Below are 18,283 nucleotides of genomic sequence, written 5' to 3'. Positions count from 1 at the left end.
TGTGTTGAGAATGTTACTTGCCACTTATATCTATGGCCTAAATGTTATCATATAGATTGGACGACTTCAGTATCTGAGGAGACATGAATGGTACTAAACACTGCACAATCATCAGCAGGCATCCCCACTTCTGATTACAATAGAGAGAACATCATTGAGTAGCTGAAGATGGTTGCACCGAGAACTATACTCTGAGGAACTCCTGCAGTGATGTCCTTAAACTGAGATGATTGACGTCCAACACCCACATCCATTGTGCCAAGTATGATTTCAACCAATGGAACATTTTCCTTTTGATTCCGATTTACTCCAGTTTTAGTAGGCATTCTTGATGCCATATTATGTCAAATGTTGCCTTGATGTTCAGGATAGTCACTTTCCCCCAAGCCTGGACTTCAGCTCTTATGTCCACGTTTGGTCCAAGATTGTAATGAGATCATTGGTTGAGTGGTCCTTGTGGAACTCAAACAGGGAGGCATTGAGCAGTTAATTCCTTTGTGGAGCTGCTTGATAACACTGTCACAACACCTTTCGTCACTTTGAGGGGATATTGATTTAACTGGCTCTTTGAATTTGACTAGAAGCAAGTGAGGACTGCAGATGCTGGAGATCAGAGTTGAAAAGTGTGGTGTTGGAAAAGCACAACCAGTCAGGCAGCAACCGAGGAGCAGGAGAGTCGACGTTTCGAGCATAAGCTCTTCATCAGAAATGGGAGTGGTGGGTGGTGTAGCCAAGAGGGCTGAAAGATAAATGGGAGAGGGGTGGGCTGCAGGGAAGATAGCTGAGAATGCGATAAGTAGATGAAGATGGAGAGTGATGGTGATAGGTCAGAGAGGAAGGTGAAACAGGTAGGTGGGAAGGGAGGTGGACAGATAGGACAATTCAGGAGAGTGGATGCCAAGTCAGATGGTTGGATCTGGGATACGGTGGGGGCAGGGGAAATGAGGAAACTGGTGAATCAAGATGGAAAATGATGCATTCTTCCTCTAAGCATTGGGTGGCTAGAGTTTGGCAGTTGAAGAGGCCAAGGACTTTGCATGTCTTTGGTGGAGCAGGAGGGGAATTGAAGTGTTCAGATGTTAGGTTGATTGGTGCGTGTGTCCCAGACATGCTGTCTGCAACTTGTGGACCATTTCAATCTCTCTCTCTCTCTGTCTCTCTCTCTGTCTCTGTCTCTGTCTCTCTCTCTCTCTGTCTCTCTCTGTCTCTGCCCTTTTCAGGTCTTTGTCTTCTGGAGTCAACAAACTCCAGTTCAACTTCCATGTTCCACAGCCACTCATCTGTACTTTCTGTTGGTAATGGATGGCAAGTAGGAGGCATTGGGCAAAGACAAAGACTAGTTTGACATTTGTTGATTTGACTGTAACATATGGGGCACAAACAAATATATAGTGGAATGGACAAGACCCGACCAGATGTTGTATTGCTGAAGATACCGTGAAGTTTGACATCATCTAGCATTTCCCTCAGGAGTCTTGATGCAGCATTCAGTTTGCTGTCTGCTTTGCTGGATTATCCAGCCACATCAGCAATGCAATTGGAATCACTGCTCCAATAAATGAAATGGTATTGCATAGAAACAGACTATCTGGCTTGAATAATTTATCTTCATGCAAGCTTTTCCCCACCCTGTTTCCTCTCAGCCTATCACCAGGCCATTATACTCCTTTCTCTGTCATATACAGAGGAACCTTGATTATCCAAATGAGATGAGCAGGCACTATTTCATTTGGATAATTGATTATTTTTCTGGTGGCTGGAGTTTTATTTAAGCCCACTCCTGGTCAGGTGACTAGGTAGCAGCACACTGCGTGAGCACCCCACACCCCAGCTACACTGAGCCCGTCCGTGCCCCTGCCTGTCCTCCTTCCCTCCTCCACCTCCCCCCACCCCCCCAAAATTCACCCCCGCCCCCTCTCTGGGGCAGCTGAACTGGACACTACCAACAAGACTACTGCTGCTGCTGCCTTTTGGTGGTGGGGGTGTGTGGGAGTGAGTCTCCAAATAGTGTGCCCCCACACACAAGTTTACTGCAATGTTTTGACAGGTTTCACCTCTGCCCTGTGCAGGACAATGTTGGAGAGATTATCTGGGGAAGGAGGGTTTATGGTACACCCCTGTGTAGAACTCCAGGGAAAGTATTGAGGGGTGGGGAGGAAGAGAGACAGAGACAGAGAGAGAGAGAGAGGGCTAGCAGAAGGTCAGTCATTTGGAGACAGTGCCTGTTTAATCACTGTAAACAAAAGATGCGATCAGTGTTGGAACACGTCTTTGATGTAATGTTTCTTTTGGGACCTCAATCTCCTTCAGATATTCCGATATTCAGATAGTTGAGGTTCCTCTGTATTTATTTAACTTCATCTTTAATGCATCCGTGCTGTTTGCTTCAACTATTCCATTTAATAGCAAATTTCACCGTCTTAGCACTTTCTTGGAAAAGGATTTTCCTCTATTTTTAAATTTATCAATGACTATATTATTTATGACTGTTACAAATGAGAACAATTTCTCTGAATCTGTCCTATTAAATCCCTGTATAATTTTAAATCCATTTGCTCACCTATCATCATCATCGCAGCCTGTTCATTCTTGCCTCAAGACCTCTTGAGCTTCCAAGCAGTTCCTGCTGGATTTCCTACAAGAAATGCAGATAATTGACAGTTTAGCACTGCACCACAGCAAGTTCTTAATCTCAGTTGTGTTGTAAAGGAGCTGTGTATTTTTGTGTAGGAAGAAAATTATTTAACTGAAAATTATTTGTTCTCGCAAACATAATAGTAATGGGTTTCTTAAATTTTATACTCCTCCAATTGGGGAGCAGAATTTAATTTCTGAGTTTTTTGAAGAACGTGAAATTGGATAATTGCTACAGCCTTATACTAATAATGTGAAACTAGTGGCCTATGTTTGTGTGGTGCATCTGATTTTTTTCATAATTAGCACATCCTGTAAATCTCATTTGAGGTAACCCACAAACTTAATTATATAAGCATTATAAACTTTTAATTGATTTTTTTTCCTTACTTGCAGCTTTTGTGTTTAGCAGTAACTAATTTAAACAATTAATGTCTGAAAGCACTGTATTCATGTACTTCTCAATTTGCATTTTCTGTAGCAAGCACTTGATCTGAAAACTAAGGAGCTATCAATTTTCTGCAAATGATTATAATAGGCTTGAATTCTTTAATAGTTCTTTAAATAGACTAGAAATAGGGATTTGTATTTGCAGGAAACTTTCTTGCCTGCAAATACAGCAAATTGAGTTTAAATGAAAATCAGTGAGAAGAATTATGTCAGCGATGTGTTGCAGCCGCACTCTTGGGTTGAACTGATACCATAGAATAGATAAAAACATTAACTGCGGATGCTGGAAACCAGATTCTGGATTAGAGTGGTGCTGGAAAAGCACAGCAGTTCAGGCAGCATCTGAGGAGCAGGAAAGTCAACATTTCGGGCAAAAGCCCTTCATCAGGAATACCTATTCCTGATGAAGGGCTTTGTATTCCTGATGAACGGCTTTTGCCTGAAACATTGATTTTCCTGCACCTCGGATGCTGCCTGAACTGCTGTGCTTTTCTAGCACCACTCTAATCTTGATATCATAGAATTCCCATAGTGTGGAAGCAGACCATTCAGCCCATTGAGTCTATACTGACCCTCTGAAGAGCATTACACCCAGACCCACCCCACAACCCTATCACTGTAATCCTTCATTTCTTGCAGTAAACCCACCTAACCTGCACATTCCTGGACACTGGGCAATTTAGAATGGCCAGTTCATCTAATCAAGCGTTTGGACGATGGGAGGAAACTGGAGTACATGGAGGAAACCCACACAGGCACATGGAGAATGTGCAAACTCCACACACAGTTGCCCAAGGATGGAATTAAACCTGGGTCCCTGGCGCAATGAGGCAGCAGTGATAACCACTGAGCCACTGTGTCGCCCCAGGAAATGTGGTTATCTCATATAAGGGAAGAGGGTGAAATTTAGTCAATGGGTCATTGAATTACTGTAGAAAATTAACCACAACTTTTTATGTAGCATTTATTTGCCTCGCACACAATTTTACTTGAAGTTGTGTTGTGGAGAAAATATAGAGAATCACCAGGAGACGCAGAGAATTCTTCAAGAAGTAGGTCTTTTATTTGCAAACAAAAAACCATGACACTGAGAAAGCAGATTCTCAAATGCCCCCGAACCTCAGGGTCCTTGGTTTTTTTTAATCTTGTTTCTGTTAGCTTATCAGCATGTCCAACTATATTAATCAAAGCACCTCACTCTAGCTACACAATAAATCCAGTGATGTTAGTTCCCATTATCTCTTTAGTTGTGCATTCTACTTAATGTTATTCTAATGTCATGGTTAGATATTTATTGCTAACTCTGCTACAGTGATCTTCCATTCCAGACTAACCTGTTATGATAGATATTTAGCTATTCTATCTATTACAATAGTCTCCTGTCTCAAGCTGACTCTACTAACTATGAATTAGATATTTTAATGTCATTTCCCAAATATTTATGATCCCAATCTTGTCACAATAACACTTAACAGAGAAACTTGCTTCATTATTTGTGTTATCTCATCTTGCCATAGTGACCTTTCAGCCTTAACCTTACTCTGCTAATTGGTGTAAGAGCATTCCACTATTCTTGTCCCATCCTGCCTTCCACAGACCACAGATTGCCAATGGTCTTTGTGCTTTAATGCTTACCATGCTTTCATGTTCTTTATTTTCCATAGTTGCCACGGATTATTTTGCCAATTACAACTTGCACATTGTAATGAGTTGTAAGAATGATAGTACTCATTATTTATTTTGTTCTTGCAGAGGATGCTGACTATAGTGCCTTTGGTACTGACACTTTAACACGGAAAAAGAATGTCTTGTCAAATGTACTGCGTCCTGACAACCGAAAGAAACCTCCAATTGCCATCAGCTTGCCACGTGATTTCCGCCCTGTCTCTTCAATCATTGATGTCGATGTTCTTCCAGAAACCCATCGAAGAGTGCGGCTATATAAACATGGATCTGATAAACCACTAGGCTTCTATATTCGTGATGGTTCGAGCGTCCGAGTAACTCCCCATGGATTGGAAAAAGTCCCTGGAATTTTCATATCTAGATTGGTGCAGGGGGGATTGGCTGAAAGCACCGGTCTGTTGGCTGTAAATGATGAAGTTCTTGAGGTGAATGGTATTGAGGTATCTGGTAAAAGCCTCGATCAAGTGACTGATATGATGATTGCAAATAGTCACAATCTAATCATAACTGTGAAACCAGCAAATCAAAGAAATAATGTGAGGATCACTCGGACTTCTGGTAGTTCAGGCCAGTCCACGGACAGTGGTACTAGTCATCCCACTTTTGTGGCATCCCAACATGTTATGCAGAATTTCCATTCAGAAGAAGTGGACAGTGATGAAGAAACAGACATAGTCATAGAGGGCAACAGTGAGCCGCAGCACATTCCAGTGGCAGCATCAACCAGTGCTAGTATAATGTCTTTAACAAAAAGTGACAGTGATCATGGTTTAACACCAAATGGTTCTATTGCCAGCAGTGAAGAAAATACATGCACACTAATTGCTGCCATGAAAGTGGATACTGTGGAAAAGGAAGATCTCAATAAACGAAGCATGGAGGAGGATGGCACGGTTATTACACTATAGGTTTCTTACCCTGCACTTAAAGGGTGCTAATGATGTATGTTTTTTAGAGCAGTCTGTTATGGTTATTATGTGCTATACAGTAACTTTTTGTCATAATTTTCTAAGTGTTGCATGTGTGAAATGAGCAGCATAATGTTATAACTAGTATGCATCTTGAATACACAACTTGAAATGGATGGAGTAGTGAAATGTTCACTGCTTTGGAGCAGTCCCTTCCATTTCTGTATGTATACTTTTAAATAGGAGTACTTTTCAGAGAATTGCAACTTTTACAAAGGAGAAATATAAAAGGTCTCCCATCCAAACAAATACCTGAAAAAAGTCTCATATGATCTACTATTGATCTGGTATATACTCATTGTAGAACCACAAAGATCTGACTGTTTACAATTCCTACACTGGTCATTTTAGTTTTCTTTTCAGAATAGTTGTACTTAAATACCAAAACAATAGCTTTAATGTAATGAGTAATGATTTCTTAAGCATGTTTCTTTCCCCCATCCTTTTTTCATTGTCGAAGATTTTTATGTATGTGGGCATGCATTTGATAAGGTAGTATTAACCACTGCTTAACCCACAGTGACATTATAAAAAGATGGGATGAGGAATAATTGTAAATTTCATACTCTAGTAGCTACATAATTACTATACAATTCCTTCCAAAAATACACTTTACAGAGACTGAGGTGAAAAGCCCACCTCTCTGGCTTTTTTAAATTAATCCTGATCAAATATCCTGTTCAATTAAAGGAGTAGTGAGGTTTATTTTAATTATGGTTCAAAACAGAACAGTTAAGGTACTAGCAGTACCTATAGACTACGTTAGCTTACTATAATTGACACTTGTACTATCAATCCGTGTAAACTTACAAATTATTTTGATATTTGTTACCAGAGAGTATTCCTAGCATTTTTTTTAAAAAATGCAAATGCCCTCAGAATTACTGATCATGTGAACATAGGAATTCTGCAAGGAAATGAAAGTTGAAGTGCTAGTACCCAGACAAGTTATTAAATCTTGTGTTGTTGACAGACTTTATAAAACTAAATCAAACAGACTAAATTGTCAATGCTCCTATTAATTTCAGCAAAGATTCATAGCCTGATGGAACAAATTGCCACTGTGCTGTAAACTTTTCAAGTAGACACTTCAGAGTTATGTAGATGAAATTCTAACCGGAATTAATTCTGCTTAAAGCACAAACTGATGGGGCACCCAGCAACTCTGTTGTTTGGATATAAACATTTGATTGATGTTTTTAGAGTTCCTTTCATCGATCTAGATAAATACTGTCGAATAGCATGGTTCTAAGAAGGAAAAAAAGATTCTATTTATTATCCTAATTCTTGGAGAATTTTGTTTTCTCATTTGCTTTGTTTAGTTTGTTGATTGTTGCTTGAGGCAAACAAGATTTTTAAAAATGTTCTTATTGGGTTCCCATGAATACATTCACATTTTGTGAAGCCAGGTCAGGTGTGCAATTACAATTACTTTTTAATTCGCATTTTCATTCTCCTTGCTCTGCCAATTTCACATGTATTTAATATTAACATCAAACTTGCAGTGCCATTTTATAGTATCCTGTACAAACATGGGAGGCCTCACTTTTAATATCAGCCACTTTGTAACAGAACAGGAAACCATTTAGGACCATTAGAGGGAAATCTAATGTGAGGGGAGGGGTTGTTACTGACCTACTGTGTGCAGGTAAATTAGTTGTAATCTAAGTGCTTGCTTGTGTAATGATCCTGTGACAGATCATTAAAGAGAAATCCAGGCACCTAGTAATCAACTGACCGAGTTACACCAGAAGATTTCAAATGTTGAGACAAAAAAAACCTTAGTTTTTAAAAAAATAAACAAAGCAAACACCACTGACTTCAGACAGTAGTTTATAAAGACTTGTACTCTGAAATCAGTTTTCCTAATTACTCCCTCTGTTCTATCCTTCCCAATATTAGATTAGATACATTGGATTGAAAGTTCATTCAGTTTCCCTGGAACCAACTTTCAAACTAGGTGGTTGTCTAGAGTTCTCCTTAATTCTCATTTGCCAAAGTAATATTTTATGAGGATCCTTCCATTAGTTCTTTTGCTTAGCAGCCCTCTACCTTGAACTTAATTCATTACTCCTGTCTCTGCTGTTTGCTTTGGTTGCCAGCATCTATCCAACTGCTGTCTCACAGCTTTTAAATTAAATTGTTAACAACTCTGCCACAAAACTTGGTGAGGACCACACTAGATTTATTTCTCTAGCTACAAACTAGGGATTACTTCAGCCTCCTTTTCTAGTAAAAATCCAATTGAGTTTGAACTTGATGTACCTTCCACATTTGCTTAAAATCAGGCTTGACTAATGTTTCTTTCTTTTGGCTTTTCCACCTCAATGAGCTGTATTCTACGTTGTGGATGGCATAGCGGTTAGTACTACTGCTTCACATTGCCAGGGACCAGAATTTGATTCCAGCCCCAAGCGACTCTGTGTCTGCATTCTCCCCAAGTCTGCATGTTTTCCCCGGGTGTTTTGGTTTTTTCCACAGTCCAAAAGTGTGCAAGTTAGATGGATTGACCATGCTGAGCTGCTCAGTGTCCAGAGATGTGTGGTCTAGGTGGATTAGCCATGGTAAATGCAGAGTTGTAGGAGCAGGGTAGGAGGATGGGTTTGGTTAGAATGCTCTTCAGAGGGTTGGTGTGTACTCAGTGGACCGAATGGCCGCTTTCCACACTGTACTGATGCTATGTTTCCATGTTCTACACCAAAACATACTACTGTTTGAGCAAATACCCAGATAACTTAAGAGTTTTTATCACCAGAGCCCATTTCTGTGACTGAGAGATCCTCAACTGAATGTAAGTTCATTATTTTACAGTCAAAATAATCCCTTAATTCTGTAACCCGTATGAATAATTTAGATCTCATATGAAGTTTTATGACCATATTTGTAAGAAGGTTAATTTCAAGTTATTTAACAATAGACCAAGAAGTCTAGAAATGGGTCATCCTTTATTCTAGTGTTTACACTTGTTTCTTTGAAGGTCAGAAATAACTTGCGTTAAAAGCAAATTACTGTGGATGCTGGAATCTGAAACCAAAAGAGAAAATGCTGGAAGATCTCAGTCGGTCTGGCAGCATCTGTAAGGAGAGAAAAGAGCGGATGTTTAGAGTGTAACTGACCCTTTGTCAAAGCAAATAACTTGGGTTAGTGTTTAACTATAATTCCAAGCTTGTTTGAATGAAGTTACCTCAGGGTTGCCCATCAGATTCACCATCAGGTACCCCCATTTATACAGTTAAAACTTAAATTTCTGGAATTAAAAGTTTTTATTCTCAAGCATGAGATATGAACTAGATATTCACAATATCTGGTTGTGGTACACTTATCTATCTGTCTTTTATAGAATACTGCAACATCTTGGTTTGGATACTGTCCGGTTGCTTTACCCAGCTAAAAATCTTATCAAAAGAACAAATTGCCTTGAAACTAAAATATATGTATTTTTTAAAAAATGCATTTTTGTTATGCAAGAACATTTCTTCAAGTCTGTCAATGTGCTTTATGGTCTACACTTATATTCTGTTAGGATCAGGGTGGTAACAAACTCATCAGGTTTGTAACAAGTCTGCAAGAGAATCTGCTCCAAATTCTGCAGAATTGCATGGAGCAGATTTTCTGGAGTCTCCTCGAGGTGCCCTTAAAGGTGTTAATTAATTTTGAGGAATAGCCAAGGATTCAAGCCACCTGGCAACAATAAATTTAAATTATGCAGATCCTGCCTTCCACTGAGACTACCGATTTGCTTTATTTGACCAAGTCCTTGTTAGCATTTAAGCATACCACTTTGAAAATATAAATGTTTCCATTTACTGTTTTAATATTAATGACCATTCTAATTCAAATTAGCCTAAACATTTAGGTCTCTAAATGCTCAAGAAAAATATTTTTCTAGGACAGACCTTAATGAGCATAATAGTTTTTGAGGCTTGATCCAGGTGCTGTCTGAATTTGCCAGTTTTAAAAAATCATTTTTATGAAGTTTATAAGGGCAAACATTTTGTCCTATCATTCCGCATTAAACTGACTCTGAATATCCAAACTTCTCTGTTTTAATATAATAATACTGAAGTGTGATGTTAAAGGGACATCACATCTACTACAGGATGCAGAGAAGATTTTAACTGTAGACTGAGTCTGCTACTCTTGCCCAGCTGCTGAGAATGAAGCACTACTGGAAGCAGAATGTTTGATGTGACTTTTTGCTTGGCGCTGAAGCATGATCAGTTGGCTGGACAGCTGGTTTGCGATGCAGAGTGATGCCAACAGTGAAGTTTCAATTTCCAGACAGGCCAAAGTTAGCACAAAGAATTTTTCTTCTCAGTTTCTTGCCTGAAGTATGGTGATTCTCCATTTAAATACTACCAGTCATCTAATGAGAGAACGTTAGTCCGGTAAGACTTTACCTTTTAAGTCTTTTGTTCCTTTGCTACTGGGATGCATACAATCTATCAAATGCCCTTCTGAAACAAAATGTTGAATTCTTACTTGTTTGCAAATCTAAATAGTACATACATTTATAAAAGCCAGCAAATAACGCATTTGCTGAAAATCATCTGTATTAAAGTCCATGATGCTGACAAAAGTCAAAGTAAATAACAATTGGTATTTAAGCTTAATTAAATTGATGACTGTGTCAGATGGTGGGTTTCCTCTTATGAGTGTCATACAATTTTATACTTTAACGCCATCATAAAGAAACACTTTTATTTTGAAGTATTATTATGTTAAAAATTTGAGCTTTTGAAGAGTTCATACTTTTCTCAGTAGCCTCAAATACATCACAAATTATGAAATGCAACTTGAGAGACTTAAGTTTAAATCTGGACTGATTTGACCTTATGACTTTAAGTTGATAATGATCCCTCACTTTTTAATTAAATACATACATCTTAGTGAGCAAAGAGTTCTTTAATCTACCCAGGCTAAACCAACAATTGAATAAGATAAAATGTGAGCAACATTTGAAGTGAGAAAAATAGGAAATATTTTCTAACTGCAAATCGGCATTTAAAAATTGGAATATTTTGTTTAATGCAGGCACATATATGGTATGTACATTAAACATCCATGTAGTAAAGATTTCTTTTGAAGTAATCGAGAATTTTGTAGCAATTTGCCTAAAATGCTGCCTCACTTTGCACACTTTTGAAAATCCTTGATAAAAACTGAAAGAACAGGGAATGCTGTAAATCAGAAACAAAAACAGAAGTTGCTGGAAAAGCTCAGCCAGTCTGGCAGCATCAGTGCAGAGAAATCAGAGTTAATGTTTCAGGTCCGGTGAGTCTGTCTTAGAACTTGCTTATTGTTTCGAATATTGCTCAGAATATGCTTAGTGTTCTGAGAAAGGGTCACCAGACCAAAAACATTAACTTTGCAGAGCCTTGAATTTTTTTTTTCCTTTTCACTCTCCTAGTTTTATAAGTTTTAAAATCCATTTTTAAAAATAATGATTTGCTGTGCAAACCTAACAGTAAGTAGGGCCAGTCATGTGCTGTTTCTAATGACAATGCTACTGATATATTATCTTAATGCAAGTTGACATTTTTTAATTTGCTGAATCTTATATGCTTAGTAAGGGTCTGAAATATGACTGCACAGAATACAAAATTTCAGGTAATTTAGCCTGCTGAATCTGTGAAAATAGTACATCGCTTCCTTCCCAGCTAATTAATTGACAGCTGCATGTTGTATTAAAAAGCAAAAACAAACTAGCTTTACAAAGAGGTGAAGGGTAAATGTTTCCTTTGCAGCAAAAAATATGATCAGTGTGAAAAATCACTTTTAAATGATAACTCAGCATGAAACAAATGAAGAGCATGAAATATATGAAAGGCACTTGCTTTGATCTATTCATTGTGACACTGGAGAAATTTTAGAATTCCTGAACTTAAAAGAAAACCTCTATTTTTGGTTACTCTGATGTAAAACATTCTCCATGAAGCATGTTGTTCAGCTTAACAAACTAAATGAGTGCACAATCTGAGATTGTATTGTTCAGGACAGAAAAATGTTGATCAATCCAATGGAGAACCGCCTAACGGATCAAATATTTTGTAGCATGTCTGAAGATATGCATTTTGCTTGTGAATATACCCTCTACTGGCTTCTAGCTGTACTACATGTCTTAATATGATTGCTGCTGAATTAATTGTGGACTATTTGTTCACTTCGAAACTACCACTACAAACTGGAGGAAAGTGTATAATTGCATGTTTTGAAATGGCGATTCCAAATGATCAAGCTATTTTTATAACCTTGTATAGGAATATAGTGTATAAGTAGTTACTAAAATGAGAAAACAAATTGCAGTGATGTTGCATTTTAGAGCCTCTGTCTTTTCTGTCTCATTTACTACCTCTTAGATTTATAATAGTAAACACTGTAATCTGACATCATTCCAAATAGTTTATGTTCCATGTTCTGAATATATAGCCTCACATTTCTTCTTCTTTCAAGCAACTGCAGATAGAACACATTTAATGAAAATACCCATGCTGAGTTCTATCTCTTGTTTGTGAATACTATGCTATGGCTTTGTGATATTTTAATGTAATTTTTTAATGAAATGATTTGTAAAAGATAGGCACAGATATCAGTATTTTCTTATGACTATACAATATATGTTTATATGATCACACTACAGAGAAATTTCACATTTTAGAATCTGACCATAGCCTCATGCTTAATATGATATATTTGTATGAACTAAAGAAAAATCAGTAGAGGCTTCGACTTTTATAGTCATATTCAAGGTTTGGTTACCCTGCAGTATGAAAACTTTGTGGCATCTTCTTCCCTTTTGTTTTATTCTTTCTGCTAAGACAATGATAGTGACCATAAATATGCTTCATGCAAATCTTGGATTTCTTTGAAATTTTTCCCATGAGTTGTTGGAACCATTCAGCTTTCTATTAAAACATGTCAAAACAATTTGTAAATTGAAATTGTATAAAGGTGATGGTCTTGACCTGTACAATCCTAATACTTGCAGAGGTTATCGTCTACAGCTATTCCATATTTGTGACTAGCTTTTAAGAATTTAAAGTTACTTGAATTTATTAAGCAAACTATTCATCACTTCAAATAAAACAAATGAAATATTGCACTTTAAATCCCTTTGCTATACTTTTCACATGACATAGAATTAGTATCAAATGCAATCTGTAGAAATGGGAACAGAAAACTTGGCATGTACACTGTTGAATATAACAATAAAAGCTGGTGAATAAATGATTTATTTTGTCCTATTTTTGAAGTTGTTTTACTTAATAAAGACAAACTGGTCCTTATAAATTTTATCTTTTAAGAATTAAATTGGAAATGCTGAGATCAGAATATATGTAATGAAATTCTCAGTTCATATATTTCAAATCTGTATAAGTATACAATCGACCATCACAGCAGAACAAAAAATATTTCTCTATTGTCTGTTGAGGCATTTTGGACTCTTGAGTTGATTGTGATGATAAAAGCCTGATAAGATTTGAAACTGCAAACTTATTTATAAAGAGCAAGATTTATAACACAGGAAACCTCCTTCTTCCATCACTTATTTTAGGAATAAGGAAATTATAGAATTACTTTAAATTTTACTTTCAAAATTCCAAAGGTTTAGTGGTTGCTGTCTTTTTTGTAGCAATTTTCTTGCAAACCAAAATATTTTATGCTGTACTTCAAGTGGTGATATCCTTCCTATACTGGATTCTGGAATAAAATATTTATTTAACATTTTAAAGATAACATGTTTTATGAATTGAAAACATGAATTCCACTTTTGGAATCATTGTAACAATCCTGCCACTGGATAGCATGTTGATTGATTGATTGTTTCTGGTGTCTAAGATGTATGGCAAACCAATTTTCAACTAGTAATTTAAATAATGATTAGTTCTTGTATTTTAAGATTGCATTGTACTTCAAAAAAAAGTTAATAGGTAACTGAATTTCTATGATATGGCTTTGTGCAAGCACTATAAGAATATGAAGATTGTTAAGTTATTTGACTGAGTGGCTAAAGGATGAAGTAAATGAGGGACATAACTTATTAGGGAACAACTATTAATGATGTGTTATCCTAGCCAATACAGATGTTTTGTAGTACAATGCCCTGAGTGGATAACTTTGTAAGATTTAGAACATTGTTTCTCCAACAAAGTAGAGTGCATAGTGTTCCTATCAACATGATTAATGTATTTTCGCAGACCAAGCTCTTTGAGGTAGAAATCAAATTGAACTTTGCTTGCACAGTAATATAAATGTAAATTAGAAAATGTCTTTCATGAGTATGACCCTACATTGAAAAATGTTTCCTTTTGTATTAGAGTCCTAGAGATGTACAGCACGGAAACAAACCCTTCGGTCCAACGCATCCATGCCGACCAGATATCCCAAACAATCTAGTCCCACCTGCCAGCACCTGATCCATATCTCTCCAAACCCTTCCCATTCATATACCCATCCAGATGCCTTTAAATGTTGCAATTGTACTAACCTCCACCATTTCCTCTGGCAGCTCATTCCATGCACGTACCACCTTCTGTGTGAAAAAGTTGCCCCCTAGGTCCTTTTTATATCTTTCCTCTCTCACCTTAAACCTATGCCCTCTAGTTCTGGACTTCCCCACCCCAGGAAAAAGACTTTGCCTATTTATCCTATCCATCCCCTCATAATTTTGTAAACCTCTATAAGGTCACCCCTCAGCCTCTGACACTCCAGGGAAAACAACTCCAACCTGTTCAGCCTCTCCCCATAGCTCAAATCCTCCAACCCTGGCAACATCCTTGTAAATCTTTTCTGAACCCTTTCAAGTTTCACAACATCTTTCCAATAGGAAGGAGACCAAAATAGTGGATAACCAGTACAGCAATTTGATTTACTACTTTATATTCATAATTATGTATCAAAACTTTTAACATCAAGCTCACAGCGGCTTAAAATCATAGGAACATGGAAAATGGGAGCAGGCCTATTTAGCCTGCGCTGTCATTTTACTAGTTTGTAGCTGATCTGTCTCAGCATATTTTCCCACCAGATCTAAGTACTTTTGTATCTAGTGTATAAACAAAGAACAGATTTCCAGTGGAAATGGTTACTCGAAAAGAGGCATTGATCCACATGCTCATTAAGGGTTGAGTTTACTTTGACTGTTAGAAACTATGTATGAGCAATGATTAGTGGGCCTAAATAAGGGTTAGGAATCAGCGCAGGCTTGATGGGCCAAAGGGCCTGTTCCTGTGCTGTATTGTTTTTTGTTCTTTTCATTCATTAAAAATTGATTCTAATTGATGTGTCTCTAAGACTTCATAAGAACAAAGCAAAGTGGAGAAACTATCATTTTACAGTGCCTCATTTATCCAGGGTCACCTTGGAACAGAATGTCCATATGGCAATGATATGGATGTGTTGATTTTGGACTAGGGTAGACAAAATGAGCAGTCACAAGACACCAGGTTATAGTCCAACAGGTTTATTTGAAATCACAAGCTTTTGGAGTGCTGCTCCTTCATCAGGTGAAGGATCTTCTTGGAGATCCTCTCCACTTTGAGCTGGCAGTTTGTGGTGTTGATGGTACCCATGACGTGGAGGTGCTGGTGTTGGACTCGGGTGGGTAAATCACTTTACCTGAAGAAGGACCAGCGCTTTGAAAACTTGTGATTTCAAATAAACCAGTTGGACTATAACCTGGTTACATGTGACTTCTGATTACATTAATGATTTCATTTGAAATTTTCTGCCATAGGTAGGAAAAGTGGATACGTCTTGGCAATCCTGAAAAACACATGCTACAGTAGTCTAATACTGTGCATGTAATTTTTGTTTGGGCTATTTGGGAATTTTGTGGTGCCCTTTGAGAATGTGGCACTTAATTTTTTTGTAATGTTGGGATCATGTCCAGTCACTTTATTGGCTCAAAATTAGTTCACAGTCTGCTACAGGTGGTGAAGAAAGTGCAATGAATACTGTTGCGAAGTACCTACGATACTGCCAGACGAAACAAATATGTCAACCAACCCATTTTCAACCTTGACACTTCTTGTTGGGATCCTATGCAGTAACTATTTGTGTCTCAGCTTGTTATCAGCCCTTTAATCTCCTGTCCCATCTCTCTCTCTCTCTCTGTTTTTATTTCTGGAACACAGTCACGAGGTGTACTCACTCTTCTCCTCCCCCCCCCCCGCCCCCATAAACACCATCCTTTCCAAACAATTTTTAGTTCTGAATATGTAGTGAGAGAAACCGCCAGACTTGCTGAGTTCCTCCAGCATTTTGTGGATTTAAAATGTTTTATTTTTATATATACATCTGCATAGGCTTTTGTATTTTGACATGGCTGTGCAAGTAGAGAGGGAGAAGAAGCCCCTGATGCATACTAAGTTCAGCCGCTTCTGTGCTGTTTTCCTGAGATTTAACACTATAGTGTAAGAAATGTAAGACAATTGTCTGAAAACCTGAAATTGCTGAAGAAACTCAAGATTGCATTTGTGGAGAGAAAACTAAGTTAACATTTCAAGTCCAGTGACCCTTCTTTTAGAAGACAATCGGCCGCTTTCCTTGATTTCGACTACTTTTTAAAAAAAAGTAGCAAAGTGTGTCATTGGAAAAGCACAGCAGGTCAAGCAGCATCCGAGGAGCGGGAAAATTGATGTTTCAGACATAGACACTTTATTGGGAATGTGGTTGGGAGTGGGAGAAGGGGCTGAGAGATAAACAGGAGAGTGGGGTTGGGGGAAGGTAACTGGAGATCTACCTATTGCTTTCTCAGCTAATTTCTCCCCCTGGTCCCAAACCCCCTAATTTGTCTCCTCCCCTGCATTCCTGATGAAGGGCATATGCCTGAACATTTATTCCCCTTATGATGCTGCCTGACCTGCTGTGCTTTTCTAGCACCACATTTTTCACTTTCTGCCTTCTGCTTGTTGACCTTAGAAAAGAGAGAGAACACAGCAAGCTAGGCAACAGCAGCAGATGGAGAAGTTTACATTTTGGGTATAAAGCTTCTTCAGCAATGGAGGTGGGGATAGGGGTAACTGCAGATAAAGAAGGGGAGTAGGGTTTTGGGTGGGGAGAGGGCTGAATGGTGAAGTGGTGATAGGTGAACACAGGTGGTATGTACAACTTGGTTATGATGGGAAGGATGCATCTGCTTGGTGGAAGGATTGATAGGTAGAATGAAAAGGAAGGTTATTTGAAATTGGAGAATTCCTTGAGTGCTCAGCGCTGTATGTAAGGTGTTCTGAAAAGTAAAGCTTCTAAATAAACCTTTTGGACTGTAACCTGAAGTTGTGTGATTTTGAACTTTGTCTACCCCAGTCTAACACTGGCATCTCCAAGTCATACTTTTCTCTCAATTGTGTTACATTTAGGAGAGGTTCCAGCTGGTTTTCAATATCATTTGATGCCTAATAATGAGTTTGTACAATTGAACCTCCAACCTCAGTGTGTCGCTATGCTCTGATCCCGGTGTCAGTTATAGCGCCTCCTGCAGGCTGGGAGGGACGGTGTCGGGTGAGTGTCGCTGAACGCGGCTGACGCAGTCGTGCTGTCGCCAAGGTAACCGCCAAAGAGGCCGGGAGGCTGCTCGGAAATCGGCAGTTTCTAATGGATCAGGAGGAGGAGGAGATCGACAGGCAGCGAGCGGCCGGATGCCCGGATTCTGAGCTACTGGTCGGGTTTGGTGGAGGGAGCGGGAGTCAGGTTTCGGAGCGAGTGGTCGGGCCTGCCGGAGGGAGCGGGAGCCCGATCTCGGTGTCGGAGCCAGTGCAGAGCTGGGTGATGCAGCAGAGTGCACAGGAGCTGGCGGCATGTCTGGGAGCTGAACCTTGTCTGGAGGTAGGTGCAATCAGTCAGAGCCGACTTGGAGTGAATTCCACACCCACCATGAAATATTAACTTAGTAAAGCTCATAACTTGAAGCATTAATATTTTGATGTAAATGGGATATTTGCGATCTGGTGTAGTTTGTCTTTAACTGCGTTAGGTTGAACGTTAGAATAGTTTACAAAAATGTTCTGCTCCTAATCTGAAATCTGTACAGTTTCGTTGGTAGCGGTCTTCGCTGATCTGAAATACAAACCTTTATTTAGCCCTTCCGGTGCACATATCTAGGAAGTACATTTATACTCAGTTCTAGCAATATTGTGGGTTTACGTTTGATGGGACAGCTAACCTACAGGTTAAAGATAAAACAAAACCTGTAGATGCTGGAATCCAAAATACACAGGCAGGAGGCTGGACCAACACAACAAGCCACGCAGCATCAGGAGGTGGAGAAGTTGACGTTTCGGGCGTAATCTTTCTTCAGGACTGCACCAATTGGCTGCAATATTACAACAGTGTTAGAATTAAAAAAAGATTAAACCCCTTTGGCACACCTAGAGGTTTGCAAAGGTGCTGCACATTATAAATATTCACATAACGTATTATAAAAATTCCAAAGCGCTTTCACAGGAATATTTTAAGCAAAGTATGGTACTGAGCCACACATTAGAACTGACAGTCCAAAACAAGGAAGTAGGTTTGAGGAGCATCTTTAAAAAAATCATAGGAGT

General features: G+C 38.5%; 2 protein-coding genes across 2 annotated transcripts in view; both read left to right on the top strand.

Annotated features, from left to right (window-relative positions):
- LOC132822912 (partitioning defective 6 homolog beta-like) overlaps positions 1–12,949 on the top strand; it is a 91,844-nt gene extending 78,895 nt beyond the window's left edge. Inside the window, exon 3 of the mRNA XM_060836316.1 lies at positions 4,837–12,949. Within this exon, the coding sequence (XP_060692299.1) occupies positions 4,837–5,678 (842 nt within the window). The 3' untranslated portion in view covers positions 5,679–12,949. The remainder of the gene's footprint in view (positions 1–4,836) is intronic.
- A 4,304-nt stretch (positions 12,950–17,253) lies between these two features.
- The window catches only part of LOC132822913 (breast carcinoma-amplified sequence 4-like), a 31,358-nt gene continuing 30,328 nt past the window's right edge, over positions 17,254–18,283 (top strand). The window contains exon 1 of the mRNA XM_060836317.1: positions 17,254–17,564. Within this exon, the coding sequence (XP_060692300.1) occupies positions 17,334–17,564 (231 nt within the window). The 5' untranslated portion in view covers positions 17,254–17,333. The remainder of the gene's footprint in view (positions 17,565–18,283) is intronic.

This window comes from Hemiscyllium ocellatum, chromosome 15 (genome assembly GCF_020745735.1).
Source record: "Hemiscyllium ocellatum isolate sHemOce1 chromosome 15, sHemOce1.pat.X.cur, whole genome shotgun sequence".
Classification (NCBI taxonomy): Eukaryota; Metazoa; Chordata; class Chondrichthyes; order Orectolobiformes; family Hemiscylliidae; genus Hemiscyllium; species Hemiscyllium ocellatum.
The sequence above is the reverse complement of the archived record's forward strand: the minus strand, read 5'-3'. Positions and strand labels throughout refer to the sequence as shown.